General features: G+C 61.1%; 1 protein-coding gene across 6 annotated transcripts in view; it reads left to right on the top strand.

The window, feature by feature from the left end:
- HDAC4 (histone deacetylase 4) overlaps positions 1-16950 on the top strand; it is a 287685-nt gene that overhangs the window by 259923 nt on the left and 10812 nt on the right. For all 6 annotated transcript variants that reach the window (XM_061122627.1, XM_061122630.1, XM_061122629.1 and 3 more), the window contains 5 exons: positions 742-829; positions 2336-2455; positions 3143-3240; positions 11394-11512; positions 12959-13092. In XM_061122627.1, coding sequence (XP_060978610.1) covers positions 742-829; positions 2336-2455; positions 3143-3240; positions 11394-11512; positions 12959-13092 — 559 coding nt within the window. The remainder of the gene's footprint in view (positions 1-741; positions 830-2335; positions 2456-3142; positions 3241-11393; positions 11513-12958; positions 13093-16950) is intronic.

Here is a 16950-nt window from a genome sequence, read left to right as displayed (position 1 = left end):
CCCTGGCCCAGGACCGTCCGCGAGACCCAGCAGTGGGTGCTGACCTGGGTGTCTTCTCTGAGGTCACCTTTCCAATCTAAGTCTGGCTTGTCAGATATTCTAGAGAGTGGTCCCAAGGGGACTCGGATGGAGCCTGGAGGAGTCTCCTCCCTGGAGGCTCTCTTGGGGGTCTCGGAGGCCAGTGAGGCAGGAGAGGCTCCATATGGGTGCTTGGTACCGCAGGCTTCCAGACAGCCGGCCTGCACCCCAAAAGCAAACCCACCCAGGCTTCTCAGCTTCTGTGGCAGTTCAGGTTTAGGAGATTTTCATTTTTATTAGACTCACTTTCTTAGCTTGTTTTTCCCATCCTCTGGAAGCCTCTCTAGAATCATTGTACACATCCTAGAACACGGAGGGATAAATGGGGAACAAGTAAAATCATAACTTTTGTGTTCCATGGGCCTTCGTGCCTCTTGGGAAGCTGGGCAGTGCATGTCCCAGGAGGTGTCCTGGGGCACAAAGTGAAATGGACTCTGTCACCCAGAGAGCGCGGGTGGGCTGCATGCAGGGTCTGTGCATGTGTGTGCATGTGTGTGTGTCTCTGTGATCAGCGTCAGTTAAGGTGTCCAGATCGCTTCATCAGAAGCCATGGTTCACCAGACTTCTTAGACCCTTGGGATTCTCGAGTGTTCTTGTGCAAGCTGTGTACAAACTAATCAGAGCCCACGTTTTGTCTCCGTTTCTCCTGATGCTCCCCTGCAGGGGGTTCTGCTACTTCAACTCCGTGGCCATCGCTGCCAAGCTTCTCCAGCAAAGGCTGAGTGTGAGCAAGACCCTCGTGGTGGACTGGGTGAGTTGGGGGGGCCTGGGGCGCTGCCAGCTCATCCCTACCCCACTCCACACCCCCCAGCAGACAGAGAGGAGGCAGGCTTTCCCACCTCCGCTGACAACTGGATTTTCGGACCTTCAGTTTCTAGAAACTCCCTCAAAGATGCAGAAAGTAAAAGCCCAAACCCTGGTAGGGCTGCCAGCTCCTACCAGCCCATCCTGTCAGTGACTGTGGTTCTGAAGTGTCTGGAGACAGGCTGTTGGTGGAGGGCAGCGGCGGAGGGTGATCTTGCTGAACCTTGTAGGAGGGTGGGGGGCAGGTGGGGCTCATGGGCCCTTGGCACTGATGGGGGCCCAGCCGTCCTGCCTCACTGCCACTCCGGCTTCTGTGGGGGACCCGGTTTTTACCGATTTAACCCCCTGTCTTGCTTTTGCACGTGACAGGCCACTTCTGACAGTGCCCTGCCTCTGAGGGTAAAGTCTATAAAAAAAACGCCGTAGAATAACTGAATTTCAAAAGTAGGAGGTGGGTACTCAAGGTATTCACTTTATTATATAGTTTTTCAAGCCATAGATGGAGGGGGGGAGGGGAGAAAATTCCCTTTGGTTTTTATGATCCATTTCATAATTTTTTTAGTTAAAAAAGATCAGGTACCTCAGGTGGGATTATCCTTTATGCTGCAGAGTTCCTCCTGAGTTTGGGAAAAGTAAAACCGGAGCACAGTCCAGGACACCCCAAGCTCCAGGCGGTGGGCGCTGGTCAGAGGTCCTTAGTTCTGGGGCTGCAGAGCGTGGGCTGCTGACCCTGGTCCTCACACACCTGGTGCCTGCTCTGTTCAGCCCAGGGAGCCCCTCATCAGCCCCTCGTGGGGAGCAGTCAGAGATGCTGGGGACACAAAGCCCCTGAGAAGGCGGGCGCTTGCCGGCTGCCGTCCAGGGCTGCACGGGAAGCTCTGCTGTGGCCGCAGATGGTGGCGGGTGGCGCCTGCCCCACCCTCACCCCCAGGCCTCGGTGGAGTCCGGCTGGTCCCCCACTTCCAGCTGTCTTTCCATGTTTTCTCCAATGAGCTCAGACAGCATTCATGTGCGGGATTCTCAGCAGTTCCTGGGCTGAAAACCGTGGCTCGTCTGCAGCCCACAGCTCACGCACCAGCCGCCAGCCACCCACTCGTGTGGCTTGTCACCCCGCTTGGGGCCTGGCACCCCCGGTGTCCTGGGTCTGCCCGCATCTCTCAGCCCCTGACGGAGCCGGCCCTGAGCCCGCGCTCCCAAGAGCAGCCGTGGGAGCTGCAGGCTGGCGGGAAGGGCATTTACCCCAGCAGCGAGAGCGGTGCCAAGCTCCCCACCCTGCCTCCTGGGGTTGGGGCACGACACTGCTCAAATGACCCTGCCTGGAAACGGCAGCCCCCGGGGCGCTGAGACACCTGGGAAACCTGCTGAGGGCCCTGAGCCAGGGGCTCATCCCTGCTGGGCGGGGGTGCCGGCCTCCCGGGGAGGGCACTGGCGCTGAGCTCCCCCACCCCCGCAGGATGTGCACCACGGGAACGGGACCCAGCAGGCCTTCTACAGCGACCCCCGCGTGCTCTACATCTCCCTGCACCGCTATGACGATGGCAACTTCTTCCCGGGCAGCGGCGCGCCCGACGAGGTGAGTGGGACTCCGTCCGCAGGCGCGGCCTGGGGGGCCAGCGGGAGGGCAGGTGTGGGCACGCCCACGAGCAGAGGGGGCCGGCGTGCCTGGGGTCGGCTGTCAGCCCGGATCCCTCGCGTGTGCCCACATGGGCTACGTCTGGTCCACGTTCCCACACGGGCCGTGTCTGATCCGAATGCAGACGACACCCTGGAGAGCCCTGGTTCTAACCTGGGCGGACCGAGGGCTGTCAGCCGGTGAGCGCGGGCACCCTCGCCCTCGGGAGAAGCTGCTGGACAGTCACCATGCGTGTTCAGGGCGGCCGCCCTCTCGCCAGTCGGGTGCCCCACGGTGGGCTCCCGAGTGACCCCCCGAGACTTTAGCAAAGGTCCCTGCTCTGAGCGGTGAAGCCCGGCAGTGGGGAATCCCATCCAAGGAGATGGGCCCGCCCGCCTCGGGGTCTCGTTCTAGACGGGAAGTCGGGGCAGACAGCCAGCTCGCAGCGGTCCCTGCGGCCCTTCATGGGTGTGCCCCCGCCTCAGGTGGGGTGCGCGGCCCCCACACTCTGCATGCGCGGGGAAACAGGGCTCTTGCCTCTGAAAACGCCCCGTCCTGAAAGCCAGCGTGTCAGGGGCGGGCAGCAGGCGAGGGGCGCACCCCAAGGGGCCACTCAGGTCGTGGCACGCATTTCTCTCCTCCATGCAGGTGGGCACAGGCCCTGGCGTGGGCTTCAACGTCAACATGGCTTTCACTGGCGGCCTGGACCCCCCCATGGGAGACGCAGAGTACCTGGCAGCCTTTAGGTGAGGGTCCTGGCTTCCGCCCCGTGGGGCACTTAGGGAGCAGTCGGGAACCCCCCGCAGGGCCCCAGCTCCTGTGGGCTTCACTGTTCTCCTCTGACCTTCACCTTCCCTCGTGAGCCCACCCCCTTCCTCCCCGGGCACCGCGGGGACCAGTCGTGCTGTCTCTGTTTTGGGGGACGAATCCCGAGGCTTCTCACAGTCTGCTCTTCAGGCCAGAGGTGGGATCCCCAAGACCATCTTCTCACCTTCCATCTGCAGGGTTCCTGTCTTGTGTGTCACATGGAAACCAGGACTCCATCTGGGGTCTCGATAGTAAGAAAGTGAGGAAGGCTGGGTGAAGGTGTCAGAAAGCGTGAGGTTAACAAGAATCGGGTGCTGCAGTCTGAAAAGGCTCCTAATCTCCTAATTCTTCTTTCAAAAAACCTTTTGTGAGATAATGGGAAACAGAAGTAAGCATCCCTCCTCTACGGACATAAAAATCAGTAGTTGACTCCCCCGTTCACCCCAGTTCCGTCGTGTTAGGCTGGGCCGGGGGAATCTGGTACAGGGCGATTCTGTGAAACCGTCTTTGCTTTTGTCATCAAGCCGTGATTTCTGCTTCGATCTGGGCCACATTGAAGGGATTCCCGGGGCTAGTAGCACTGGTTTCCTCCTCCTGTTGCAGTCGGAGCAAGTGGCTGGGGGTGGGGGTGGGGGATGGGGGGGGCAGCCCCTGCCAAGTGTGTGTCCAGGGCCCCTCGGAAGGAGGAGGGTTTTGATCAGTGGCAAAGCCCAACAGACCTTTGTCTTTGTTTGAGACATGGCCTCTGCACCAGGCTTTGGAGCCCATCAAGTTCCCAGGGGACTTTCCTCCCTTCCTCCTGAGTGCGTGCTCTGGTTGTCCTGCATGCGGGCACGTGTGTGTGTGTGTGTGTGTGTGTGTGTGTGTGTGTGATGTGCTTGTATCTATGTGTGTGTGTGGCTGTGACCCACCTGTGTCTGTGTGCATGCGTGTGCACATGGCTATGTATGCAGAGGCGTGCATGGATGTGAGCACAACTGTGTCGCGTCTGGCAGCTGAGATCCTAGCAAAGGCCAGGCCATCAGAGCTTGGCCGAAGACCCTCCCTGCCTCCTGCCCTGGGCTGGGCTTTGGGTGAGGTGGCCGCAGGGGTCACACGACCCTCACAGCTTCTGCTCCCTCGTCTGGTCCCCAGCCTCAAGGGCAGCTGTCTGGGGATGGAAAGGCCAGGCCCAGGGGTGCCTCCGCCAACGTGAGGCCCCTTCGCCTGCCACCCTGTTCCCACAAATAACGGCTGAAGCAATGAGCTGCGCAAACAGTGAAAGTGGTCAGTGCAGACAGGACCCCATCGCCTCCTCAGAAGGCCCGCGGGGTCGTCCCCGGACCACTCTCCTCCAATCTCAGTGGCTTTAATACTGTTGTTTCCTTTCTCTTGCAATCGTGACATTGTCCGCCCCCTTACTTAGGGGAGAAGGACTCCCCCAAACGGACATCACATCTGAAAACCGCTCACGTACACGGTTAAATGTCAGCTTCAGGAAATCAGAACCGGCCTTCACTGTGGAGGCCATCACCGCCCGCCCCGGGATGCCCTCCAGCCACCTGCATTTAGTCATGCCACACCCGGAGAACTGGCCCTCCTCAGGGGCTTCCTGGGGAATAAAGTGTCTGGACTTGGGGTGAGAGGCGTGGATACAGCCCAGTGACCTCTGATGCCTCAGGGGACCCGGCATGGCTGAACTCTGGTGGAGGCTGTCTTTAAACTATGGATTAAAGTGATAAAAATGGCAGTTCCAGCTTCTTTCGGACCAGGTTCCGACTGAACCGGCCTCCAGGGCTGTCGCGGGGTGCTGGGCACGCTGATGGGGTGGAAAAGCGGGCAGGAGGCGGGTCCTGGGGGTCTCCCCCTCCCTGCCTGCCGGCATTACAACGGACCCCTCACCCCAAGTTGCTGTTGATGTCCCGTTTTAATCTTCTGCCAAGTGTGTACATGGTGATGCCCTATCAAGTGAACTTTTTAAAGCTCAAATAGCCTCTTTGAAAAGGAAAATTGTTTCAGGGTTTTTTTCTTTTATTGATTTTAATGTAAAATAGCACTTTGAAGTTTACAATTTATGGTTCCCTGGGCATCGATCGGAGGGGGGAAGGAGGGTCAGGAGCCGTTTCCCCTGTTCTGCCCGCTCCCTGGGGGCCCGGACGACGCTCGCCGCATGCCTTCCAGGCGGCACCTTCTTCGGAGACCCACGCCTGCCTCGTTGCATTTCAGGAGATCAAGCCCGAGATGAAGAAGAGATAAGAAAATTGCCCCTAATGAAAGCCAGAGGCAGCGGCACTTTCTCCTGGGCCTGGAGACTCTGGGAGAAAAGGGGACCTTAATTCAAACCAGCCAGGCCAGCAGCTTTGAAGTCTGCTAGGCAGCAGAGGCCTCGGGCCAGGAGGTGCTGGTGCACTTTTCTTAACCCCTCACTTCCCTGCCGCCTGGCAGCACGGGACCCCGGGGCCCGCGGCTGCTGCTGCCCTCAGAGCGCCGTGTGGGGGAGAGGCCGCGTTACAAAGGTGCTCAGGGATGGTGGAGCCGGGACTGCTCTGCTTTCAGAGCCCAGTGTGGGTTTAAAGGCCGCGTTACAAAGGTGCCCAGGGGTGGTGGAGCCGGGACTGCTGCTGCCCTCAGAGCGCCGTGTGGGGGTACAGGCCGCGTTACAAAGGTGCCCAGGGGTGGTGGAGCCGGGACTGCTCCTCCCCTCAGAGCGCCGTGTGGGGGAGAGGCCACGTTACAAAGGTGCCCAGGGGTGGTGGAGCCGGGACTGCTGCTGCCCTCAGAGCGCCGTGTGGGGGTACAGGCCATGTTGTAAGTTATCAGAGATGCTGGTGAAACTGCCTGTTTGCAAGTGGAAGCCTTCATCTCTCTCTGAGTGAGGTCGGCCTCTATTCTGAGCAGCTGGGCAGGTTCATTTCATTTACCCAACCTTTGAAGCCCTGCAGGAAGGTTGAGGAGCTTTTGTTTCTTCCATGTTTTTCTTTTTTAAAAACGCTGGTTGGCTGTTGTTGAGCTAAACTATACATAAAACTTGACCCTCTGAAACACGTTCGAGAGTCCAGTTTGGGGCACTGGCTGTGTTCACAGTAGCGTGTCTGCTCCGGAGAGCCTGTCCCTGAGGGCCCAGCCCCTGGGGGCTGTGAACACACCCGCCTGGACCCCTCTAGCGGCCACTGTAGCTCTTCAGGGGCGTCCAGGTCTTCTCCTCGGCAGAGCGTTTATCCGAGGACATCCTTCTGCAGTGATCTTAAAGGAAAAGAGAAGTAAAACCTGGGAGTTGAGCGATGTGTTCAGCCCGTGGTCGCTGTGCCCCTGTACAGGTGGGGGTGCACACTGCTTGTCCTCTTGGGTGGCAGGGTCCCCAGGTGAGGCGGGCCTGTGCTGATGGCACCCGCCCTCCTCCTGCCCTCAGGTGGGGGCTTCCCGGCCGAGCCGTGGTGTCGGGCCGGGGGACGCACCCACAGGCACAGGCCGGGCGGTGTGACCCACCTGTCTGACCCCACGGCCGGTCGTGGAGCCTTCAAGCACAAGGGCCTCCTAGGGGCTGACGGGTGGGGCCTGGAGTGCAGGGGCGGGGAGAGGGCGAGAGTACATTGGGGTCTGGAGTGGTGAGGTGCCCGCCCGCTGCCCAGGAGCCTGCAGGGGGTTGGGGGGACGGACGTCCTCACCTTGGCAGATGGAGGCTGGCGAGCAGAGAGCAAAGAGGCCAAGCCTCAGGGACGCAGCTCCGGTGGGGGGGACAGGCAGAGCCTGTTGGGGGAGGGCGGCAGCAGGGGCGGCCTTCGGCGGCTTTCAGCCTGCCAAGGCCACGGCGTCACCACTGCGGGGCCCAGCCAGGACAGTCACGTTCCCATCATCACTGTCTTCCTTCCCATCCCGACTCTCAGCAGAGCTCGGGTACTTGATGAGCAGGTGCTGGGCCCCTGGCCTGCAGTCCTGGTGGAGGGGGCGGGGTCTCAAGAGGATGTGGGCTCCCAGGGCAGGGGGCACAGAGGCCGGGCCCCCCAGGGCCGGTGTACAGAAATTCCAGATCCCAGAGGGCACATACCTCCCTTTGCAGAATATAAATGAAAGGAAGTTTTCGGTGATCAAAACGCCGTCTCTGAAATCGTGCTGTTGGGCTCCCAGCAACAACCTCTTGTAAAACCGGGTCTGGGTTCAGCATCCACAGTCAGCGTCCTCTGCCCGGCACCTCCAGCCAGTGAGCGCTCTCCTGGCTGGAGACGTGAACTGTGAAACCAGTCCAAAACAGCAGTGAGTGTGAACAAGGAAGCCTGCGGGGCGAAGGCTGCGGGGGGCCGCATGGGAGGGGTGTTTAGGGCCAGCTTGCGTGGACAGTGCTTCCAGGGCATTCGGAGGGGCAGCAGGGAGCCAGGGGCAGCGTAGCAGCCAGAAACCTGGTTCCAGCCAAGGCCCTGGCACCGGTGGGCACAGCCCCCGAACACAGCACCGCGGCCCGTTGACTGCCAGTCTGGTGGATTTGTGCGGGCCCCAGTTGGGTGGTGTATTGAGAAGTCATTTATCTTTTAGAAGTTGGAGCCAGCTGTTAAATCAGCTCGTGCATTTAGATTTCACTGTGGGTTGGGAGTTAGCATGTTGGCATACCCCAGAGTCTGGCCATGCGAGGTTACGGTGTGGCTGATAAGACGTGGTTCTGGGAGCTGCAGGGGCCCCGTAGCACCCCCGGGCGCTGCCACCTTCACGGAGCGGCCAGGCTGGCCCGAGCAGGAACTGGCCCATCAGCGACGTCCACCCTGTCATCCGGCCTGCCAGGCCCGCCCCTCCCCTGGCGCCCGGCCTGGCTTTCCCCTGTGGAAACCTGGCTGCAGGTGTGGACTGGCCAGCGAGCAAAGGATGGAGGTGTGGGGCAGAACGTGTGTCCAGAGCGAAGGCCCCGGGCCGGGTCCCAAGCGGCACGGCCCAGGAGCTCAGCTGTGCGGGTGGTTTGTGGGGCTCAAGGCCCCGGGATCTCCGCGGCTCGTCCCTGTAGCCCTCTTCCCCCCAACCCCGCCCCGCTTTCCCACATCCAGAGCTGCATCTGGCCACCTCCTCTCTCAGGGTCTCCTCCCTGAAAGCTGCCCTGAGCGGCTCCTGGCCCTCCCTGCTGTCCTCGGTTGTCCTGCCGAAGGTCGCCAAAGACCCCCTAGACCCACTCACCTTAGAGCAGCGGTTTGAGGGAAGGCCTTCAGCAGATATTTAGATCTTGTTATTCTGAGACTAAACTGCTCATTAAAACTTCATCCTAGAAATAAAACGTCAGGCAGTTTCCCGTTTTCTTTGTAGCACCTGTTAAGTGGTCATGGGCTGGCAGCTTGCTTCTGGCACGAGGGTCCCGGGTGGGGTGATCCTGGGAGGTCCAGAAGGCAGACTGGCAGACGGTCAATAGTGATGCGTCCAGCCCTCTGCTACTCAGGAGGAAGCCGAGTCCTGTCAAGGGGAGGCAACGTTTCTCGGGGCTCAGTGTGTCCTGCACACCCACCCAGCACACGCCCGGCACACAGCACCATTTCAGATCTTCCTCCTGTAGCAAGCGTTCGGGATTACAGCGTCGATTGTCCCAGTCAGGAAGAGGAAAGGAGGGTGTGTACACGGACATCCGCTCTCCCAGGTGCTCAGACTCCCGCCTGGACGGTGAGCCAGCCCCCTCCCCAAACCCTGCAGACGTGCATGTACATACCACACACCCGCACTCCAACACGTGGGATCAGCCGTGCTTTACAACTTGTTATGATTGGCTTTGGGGCGATGCCACACACCCAGCACAGACGCCAGGGACCCTCTCAGTGTTCACCTCCTTTAATGATGGTTTTCACAGGGCTGTTTTTTTTTAATTTTGTGGGGGGATTAGAAATGAAATCGCTCCGCGATACTTCAAAGCGGAGCAGCAGAGCGCCCACATGCACTTGCTTCAAAACGGCTGCCGGAGCTCTCTGAATGAGCCAGCGTCTGCTTGAAAAGTCTGTGGTTTTCATTGAAACATCGTGCCGGCTTTAAAATCACTACCAAGATTGCGACCAAAGCCAGTCTCCCACCCAAAGACAAAGTTTATGTGACAAGAACTTCATTGAAAATAATTAAAAACCAGCCTCGCTGGAATGATGAGGGCTCGTGAAGAGGGGCCTGCCAGGTCCTCGCAGGGTGGAACGGTGGCCTGTGCCTTTGGGGGGACAGACACAGCTGCTGGGCGTGGAGGGAGAGCAGACGGCTCTTCCTGGATCCCGAGGTGGCCCCCCCGTCCTACCAGCCTGGACCAGGAATTTCCACGCGAGCCCCAGGGGCCTGCTCTGATGCCTGTGCTGTGTTTAGAAGACAGCGCTTGCAGACTTTCCTGGCATCCAGCAGTTAAGGCTCTGCGCTTCCAGTGCTTGAGACACAGGTCTGACCCCTCATCGGGGAACTAAGATCCCACATGCCATGTGGCGCAGCCAGAAAAAGAGACCACGCTCTCTACGTCGCATCTCCAGTTCCTGTGAGCTCTCGTCCCACTGGCGCAGAGAAGCGTTCAGAGCTGGGGCTGGTGTCATGTGTGGAGCAACTTTAGCAGAGTCGGAATGGCAGGAGTTGGGCAGGGCTGGCAGACGGCAGCCCAGGGGCCAAGTCCCACCTTGTGTTTTTTAAGTCAGATGTCCCGAAGATGGAAGTGTCTGCTCCCCAGCCCTCGGCAGGAACGCTGTCAGCCCCTGGTCTGATCCACATGCAGTGTTGCTGGGACCTGAGGGGTGGCCCCCAAGGCCCAGAGCCCGGGTCCTTGGGAGCGCTTCCGTCAGCTCTGCAGAGGCGTCGGGGGAAGCTGAACGGGGCACAGCCTCAGAGCAAAGAACAGAAGCGGCGGGATGCCGAAGGCCCACCCGGCCTGTGACTCCCTGGCTCCAGAAGGGGGTTTCCTGGTGGGCAAAGTGCCAGGGGTGAAGTCGGCGAGTCTCGGTGGTGGACGCTCTCAGCACCTGGCCCGCCGCAGGCAGACGTTCCCGGGGAAGCCCCCTGGGCCGTGTGTGGTCGCAGGCGTCCAGCTGGGCCTCCTGGCTCCTCACTGCGAATCCTACGGAGCAGGGGCCGGGTCTTCACCTGTGTGTGGCTCTCCGGGGTTCTCGGCCCTCCCCCACCTGAAATCAGAGGGACCTCTCAACAGGACTGCAACCCAGGATCATTCCTAGATGAGAGGTGTTTAATACTGAGCATTCTGTTTCTTATGGATATGAGTTTGGGTAAACTCCAGGACTTGGTGATGGACAGGGAGGCCTGGCGTGCTGTAGTCCATGGGGTCGCAAAGAGTTGGACACGACTGAGTGACTGAACTGAACTGAATGGAACTGATTCTGTTTCTTTGGCCAAAGTTGTCATCTTCCAGAGTTGACTTTGCTGTCATAAACGGTGATTTCATATCATCCTGATGACAGCCTGTGGGATTTCAGGGGGTGCCCTGTGGCCATGGTCCTCTGTGGGACCCGCCCCGTGGCCATGGTCCTCTCTGGGGCTCAGCCTGTGAGGGGCGGGGACCATTGGTCACGCCCAGCATACTAAGCCCCTCCCACACAATCTTCTGAAGACCTGGTTGGGGGCGGGGATATGTCTCAGAGGTGAGGAGCCGGGCAGGAGGGAGACAGAAAGTCAGGGGGCACTTTCCAGGCCCATGAGGCTGGTTCCAGGTCAGATGCTGGACTGGACAGGAGTCTTCCCTGTCTCAGCATGAAGCAAGATTTCCAGGCCGAGCCGTACACTCAGGCTGCAAGCTCCTGAGTCAGTTGTGTTAACGAGAGCTTCCCCCTACTTTTCTAGCCTTGTTTCCCGAATGTAACTTAGCCCCTGACCTCCTCAATGTCTGTTTATACTTCTAACCAGTCGGTTTTCTTAAACTGAAGCATCGGTTTTCCCTTTAGGGATCCTAAGTGTTGGATTTCTTTATAATTAACCTTACATGTCCCTCCTGCATCCCAGCAGCGGGTCATTTGGTCCGAAGCAGCTGACAGCATGGACTCAGGGGCTGGGGTCATGGAAGGCCAGGGCGTGGGCTCCAGGGCGCCCCCACCCGCTCGGCCGCCCGGCCCTGGGGCCCCGGCAACCAGCGACAGGGGCTGCCCTGGGCTGACGCAGCGTCTACCCACCCCACCCTGTGCAGGACCGTGGTCATGCCGATCGCCAGCGAGTTCGCCCCAGACGTGGTGCTCGTGTCCTCGGGTTTCGACGCCGTGGAGGGCCACCCCACACCCCTCGGAGGCTACAACCTCTCCGCCAAGTGTGAGTCGGGTCTGCGGGCGGCCAGCTGTCAGACGGGCGGTGCGCGTGCCAGGCATCCCCTCCAGTGGCTGTGGAAGGAGACAGCCCTAAAACCCCAAAGATGTCCTCACACCTTACTGAAACCACGACGCCGGCTCCCCAGAGAGCACGAGGCCGCAGGCCGCAGGGGCTCCCGGCCCAGAGACCCAGCAAGCCTGTGGCCTGCCCACTGCTGCTGTCAGCTGGGACCGGGTCCCACTCCTCCTGAGGGCTGTCGTCCCACGTGGGGCCTGGGGGGTGCCGGCCCTAAACTCTGTGAAGACAGAAAGAGCTGAGAGCAGGCTCCCTCCAGTCAGGAGAGGAGAGACTTGTGTGTCCTGTCCATCTCTAGCAAATCATGCAGGTGATAACTCACCCCACCCCACCCCAGTGCCAGCCACAGAGTGGCCCGGACGCCCCCACCCTGACCAGCGACTTGGGGGTTGCAGTGGTCAGGATGCCTGGGGTTCCCCAGGGCGGGCACTAGTCAAAGGAGCCTGTCCGCGCCCCCCCCCCAACATGGGGAGAGCATGGTGCAGCGAAGAGGAAACCCCGCAACAGCGGACAGCCTCGCAGAGTCCACCTGCCCGGTCCGGGGCCCGAGGGGCTGAGACCAGGACAGACAGAGGGCACACGTGTCCTCCATGCCCAGCGCAGGGGGCCCACGCCCTGAGTGCTTCCTGGGGTCTTTGCAGTCCCCTCCGAGCCAGCGTCACTGTTGCCATCGGAGACAAAACCAAGGCTGGGGAATCCCAGGGCCTCACCAGCGCCCACAGCTGCCCGGAGGCAGAGTCCAGCCTCGGGCCCGCTCTGCCGAGCACCGGCCTGTGCGGATAGACGGGGTCAGGCAGCCTGGCTCCCCGAGGAGGGTCGTTCTCGTTCCCCGTGGGGAGGGTGTTGGGCTGCAGTGCACAGACCGCAGCTGCTGATGAAAGCCAGATGTGGACGCGGGAGGGCCCTGGAGGGGCGCACGCGGTGGTGACACATGCGTGAGTGTGTTGGCACACCTGTGCCCGGCACTTTAGCCGACCGGAACACCCTGGACTCTGGGATGGACGTGGCCGGGCCCCGGCAGCCACCTTGTCCGCCACCCTCCTGCCTCCCTGTTTCTGTGGTTCGGCAGGCAAGATGGGGGCTCCCCCGGGGCTCCTATCCGCCCCTGAACGAGATGATTTGCAGCATTATAAAATCAAAGCCCCAAAACCGTAATTCCTACTCCCACGGAGATCAAAAAGAATCCCAAGCCGAAATCCTCCAATGAATTTATCACAAGCCAACCTGGCTTCCATTAGGTGTCTCACTCGGAGTGCCAGCCCTGGGGCCTCGGTAAGGCAATGTGATGTGCCCCCAGGCGCTTTGATCCACTGCCAGGCGTCGGCGCTGCGGCCTGGCCTCACCCGCCACTTGCCTCTCCCGTGTCTTTCGCAGGTTTCGGGTACCTGACGAAGCAGCTGATGGGCCTGGCAGGCGGCCGGGTCGTCCTGGCGCTGGAGGGGGGCCACGATCTCACAGCCATCTGCGACGCCTCGGAAGCCTGCGTCTCTGCCCTGCTGGGGAACGAGGTAGGAGGGCTGGGGTCTCAGGGGCCGGGCCGCAGGCTGCCCTGCCCTGCCCTACCCCGCTGTCCCGTGCATCTGCCACTCGCACCCGGGAGGAGGCTTGCCCACCCGACAGGACTGTCTGGTTGTGGCCGGAAGCGGGAGGGCAAAGGGACAGTCATAAGCCATGTTATAACTGGGTTGTGGTCCACAGTTACAAGCACACGGCTCAGGATCCGTCTTTTAAAGGCACTCGCCTTGATGTGGGGCCCGCAGGGGAATGCGTTTACCTGGTTTCCTCCTCGCGGATGGTCGGTTCTCTGGGACGTCCTGAAGCGGGTCCTGGGGGAGGTGTCACTGCGCCATCTCAGGGGCATGGGCCCGGGTCCCTGTGGTTCCCCCGCTGCTCTGACCCTTGGGCGATGCCCAGGACTGGCTTCAGCACCCTGGCCTGACAGCAGGGCTCAGCGGGTCTGGACTGAGACAGGGAACTTTGCAGGGTTCCATGGAGGGAGGCCCGCTGGGAGGCAGCTTCCCAGGCTAAAATGCCATCGGGCCAGGACACTCACGCCCACTGGCGCTCCTGGTGGACAGAGCCACCCGGCTGCTGCGGGGGGAGGATGGGGGTGGGGATACTGCCTGGGTTGGTTCTGAGAATCTGAAGTTCGTGACAGAAACCCGCTCTGGCTTCCACCGTGGATTTCGGAACCATGCTCTTCCTGAAGCCTTAAATCCATCCACAGCCTGGGACGCGAGGCCTTGTCCCAGCCTCCTGACCCCATCAGGGGAGCGTGGGTGGTTACCACACCCACCACACGGCTTTCTCTGGCTGCTTTTCCACGGCGTCACCATGAGGAGCCAAGGAAAGAGCCACTGGTGTTTGGGCAAGTGGCCCAGGTCGCCAGCCGGCCCGCAGCGGGGAAGGGCCCAGGGTCCACATTCCCCGGACACAGAGGGCCTCGTGGGGGCCTTGTGGAGGTGCAGGCCCACCTGGGGCCACCTGGAGGCTGCTCCCCTCCGCAGGGCCCATCAGATGAAATAGGGCTTCTCCACATGCTCAGAGTGTGCAGACCCTCTCTCAGTAGGGTCAGGGTTACCTGGTGCCCCGTGGGGGTGCCTGAGCCCCACCCCTGGGCAGGTGTGTCCTTCCTGAAGTAGCAGCACCCAGCGGCTGCACCCAGGGGCTCACGTGGGGGGATCCGAGAACTCCGGCAGGGAGAGCAAGAGGCAGAGTCGCAGGGCGGCTCCCTGTGAGGCACGGCCTGTGCGGCCACCTTCCCGTGGTGCTCCCATGGCCGGGCTCGTGCTCCCTGTCCCGGGCTTGTGCTCCCTGGCCCAGGGTTGTGCTCCCTGGCCTGGGCTCGTGCTCCCTGACCCAGGGTTGTGCTCCCTGACCTGGGCTTGTGCTCCCTAACCCAGGGTTGTGCTCCCTGGCCTGGGCTCGTGCTCCCTGACCCAGGGTTGTGCTCCCTGGCCCGGGCTCGTGCTCCCTGGCCCAGGGTTGTGCTCCCTGACCTGGGCTCGTGCTCCCTGGCTGTCTGCTGGGACAGGCCGCTGGCTGGCAACGGAGGCGGAGGTGGTAAGCTTGGGTGGGCAGGCACCTGGGAGGGCTCTGTTTTCTCCTGTCAACCTCTGTGTGTCCTGGATGGTGTCGATTGTAACCTAAGTCACACCTGGGCCCAGGGGCCTACTGGAATCTTGCCTCTCTGGTCAGCTTGTTGGCAACACGTGTGAATGTTCTCTGGCAAAGACCCGCCTGCTTTTGCTTTCCATCGTGTGCAGGGCTCTTCACCTCTCCTCTCTTCCCATAAAGCAATCTCCCCACCCCTTTTACTAGGAGAAGGCAGGTGATTTATATCTTCAAACCATCTTGAGGGCTTTTGATTGTGAGAGCCAGCTATTTTAAAATAGCGGTAGAGAACTCGGCTTTCAGTTCAGCTGCTCATGCTCTTCTGACAAAGTGTTCCTTTGGTGAAACACATCAAAAAGCAGGAAGCCCTAGTTTTATCGAGGTCTCTTAAAAACCTTTTTAATGCCAGAAAGTTGGAGGGAGCCTCACCCCCTCGGCCTTTGATGAGGCTGATGCCGGGCGCGGGGATGGCTCGCTCCCGGGTAGGGGAAGCTGACTGTGGACAGCCAGTGCTGGGGACGCCCGCCCATGGGGGTCAGCAGAGGGGTGCGTGCGGGGCTGGGCCTGGAGGGGCTGCCCTGCCCCAAGAGCCATTGTACTGACTACTGAACTGAAGTTGTGTGAACTGACTATTGAACATGAAGCCGTCATATTGACTAGTTTCAGCTTCACACCATCTGCAGCCCTTGGGGATGGTGACAGTGAGACGTCACCTAGGGAGCCGGGTGGGTGGTGTGCCGAGGCGCTGCAGTCCAGGGAGGGGCCCCGGGCAGGTGGGGAGTCACTTCCCCTGTCACAGGTTGCCCCCCTGGGGAGGCTCCTTTGGGGCCCGTTTTCTATTTAGCCATGTGGCTTCTCGGGGTCAAATGGCACTGTCTCATTGAGCCCAAGTCCAAGATCCCGGGCAGGAGGTGGTGGGGGATCAGGTGGCCAGTAGCTTCAGGAGCATCCCTCCCTTGTCCTGCTGTGCTGCCTCGAGAGGGCGCAGAGTGAGGCGGTCCCGGGGGATTAGAAGCAGAGGGGAGAAGTGGGAGAAACAGGGCTGACGGAGCCCGCTGTTAGCTTCCAGCCTGCCAGGCTCCCCCCCACCCCCCCAGCAGCTCCAGTTCACCTGTGCTCACCTCACCAAAGTGGCCACACACAGGCCGTGAGGATGGAGCAGGCTGTCCCCCAGTCGTGTTTCCAGGATGCGGCCTGCGCTGGGTCAGGGATCTGGGTCGCATGTCCGAGCTGTGTCCCCAGTGGGCCCGTCAGCTCCCTACCCTCCCCCGGAGAAGTGGCCTGCACACTCTGCGGGTGAGAGGGGACCTGCCCCGGAGCACCTGAGCCTCCTGCTGCGGGGCGACAAGGAGCTGAGCCCGAGGGGCGACCCCGGGAGTGTCCGCCATCCTGGGTGCACACCCTCTGCTATCCTGTCAATAAGCCTCAGTCCTTTAACCTTTGTCTGAAGGAGTTGTGGTGTTTTGGTGCCATGTGGTTAAGTTTCGCTAGTGTTTAAAAACCCTTTAAAACCAGCCGCGTCCTCCAAGCCTCTGCACTGTCACCAGGAGGCTCAGGAAACACGATGCGGCCGGCCCAGGATAATCGCTGAGTCTATCTGTGTTGCCAGATGCAGTTCACACGCTGAGGCCGCAGAGCCTGAGCAGACAGACAGACATGCAGGGCCTTCTGCAGGAGAGGGGACCCCACCCTCCGCCCAGCTCCACAGGAACCCCGAGGAGGGGCCGTCCTGGGCCTGGCGAGAGCATGCTTCCCTGAGGCCCACAGAGGAGCTCGGGCGGCCGGTGGGGACCACAGTCACAGGTGACCGCAGGCAGCCCCCGGCCCCTTCCCCGGGAGAGCCAGCAGGGAGGCTGGGGCTGGGCCTGAGGGCAGAGGACTCGGGAGAGGAGGCCAAGCAGAACTCGACCTCTGGAAGCAGTCCTGGAGAGGCCGAGAGAGAAGGGAAGACGCACGCGAGCAGGCTGGGGCGGCCACCGGGCCCCGTGGCTCTGAGTCCTACAGGGCCCTCTACCCAGAGGATCCTCGAGACGGGGAGAGGGGATCACAGAGCCAGCCTTCGGGCAAGGGTGCCGGAGAGCCCCAGGGGCCCCGGTGGACGTCATCTGTCTCCTTGGGAAGAATGCGGGGGCCGGGGCCCCTGCCGGGGTGGCCGGGCATCTGAACCCGGGCGTGGCCGTGAGGATCAGGACTGTCACAGGGCTGGGGGACGGCGGGGCGGCTCCCGGACAGTGGGAGCGGGTGTGAGCCCC

The sequence above is a fragment of the Dama dama genome, chromosome 20 (assembly GCF_033118175.1).
Source record: "Dama dama isolate Ldn47 chromosome 20, ASM3311817v1, whole genome shotgun sequence".
In the NCBI taxonomy this organism is placed as follows: Eukaryota; Metazoa; Chordata; class Mammalia; order Artiodactyla; family Cervidae; genus Dama; species Dama dama.
Note: the sequence above shows the minus strand (reverse complement) of the source record. Positions and strands in the feature narration are given on the sequence as shown.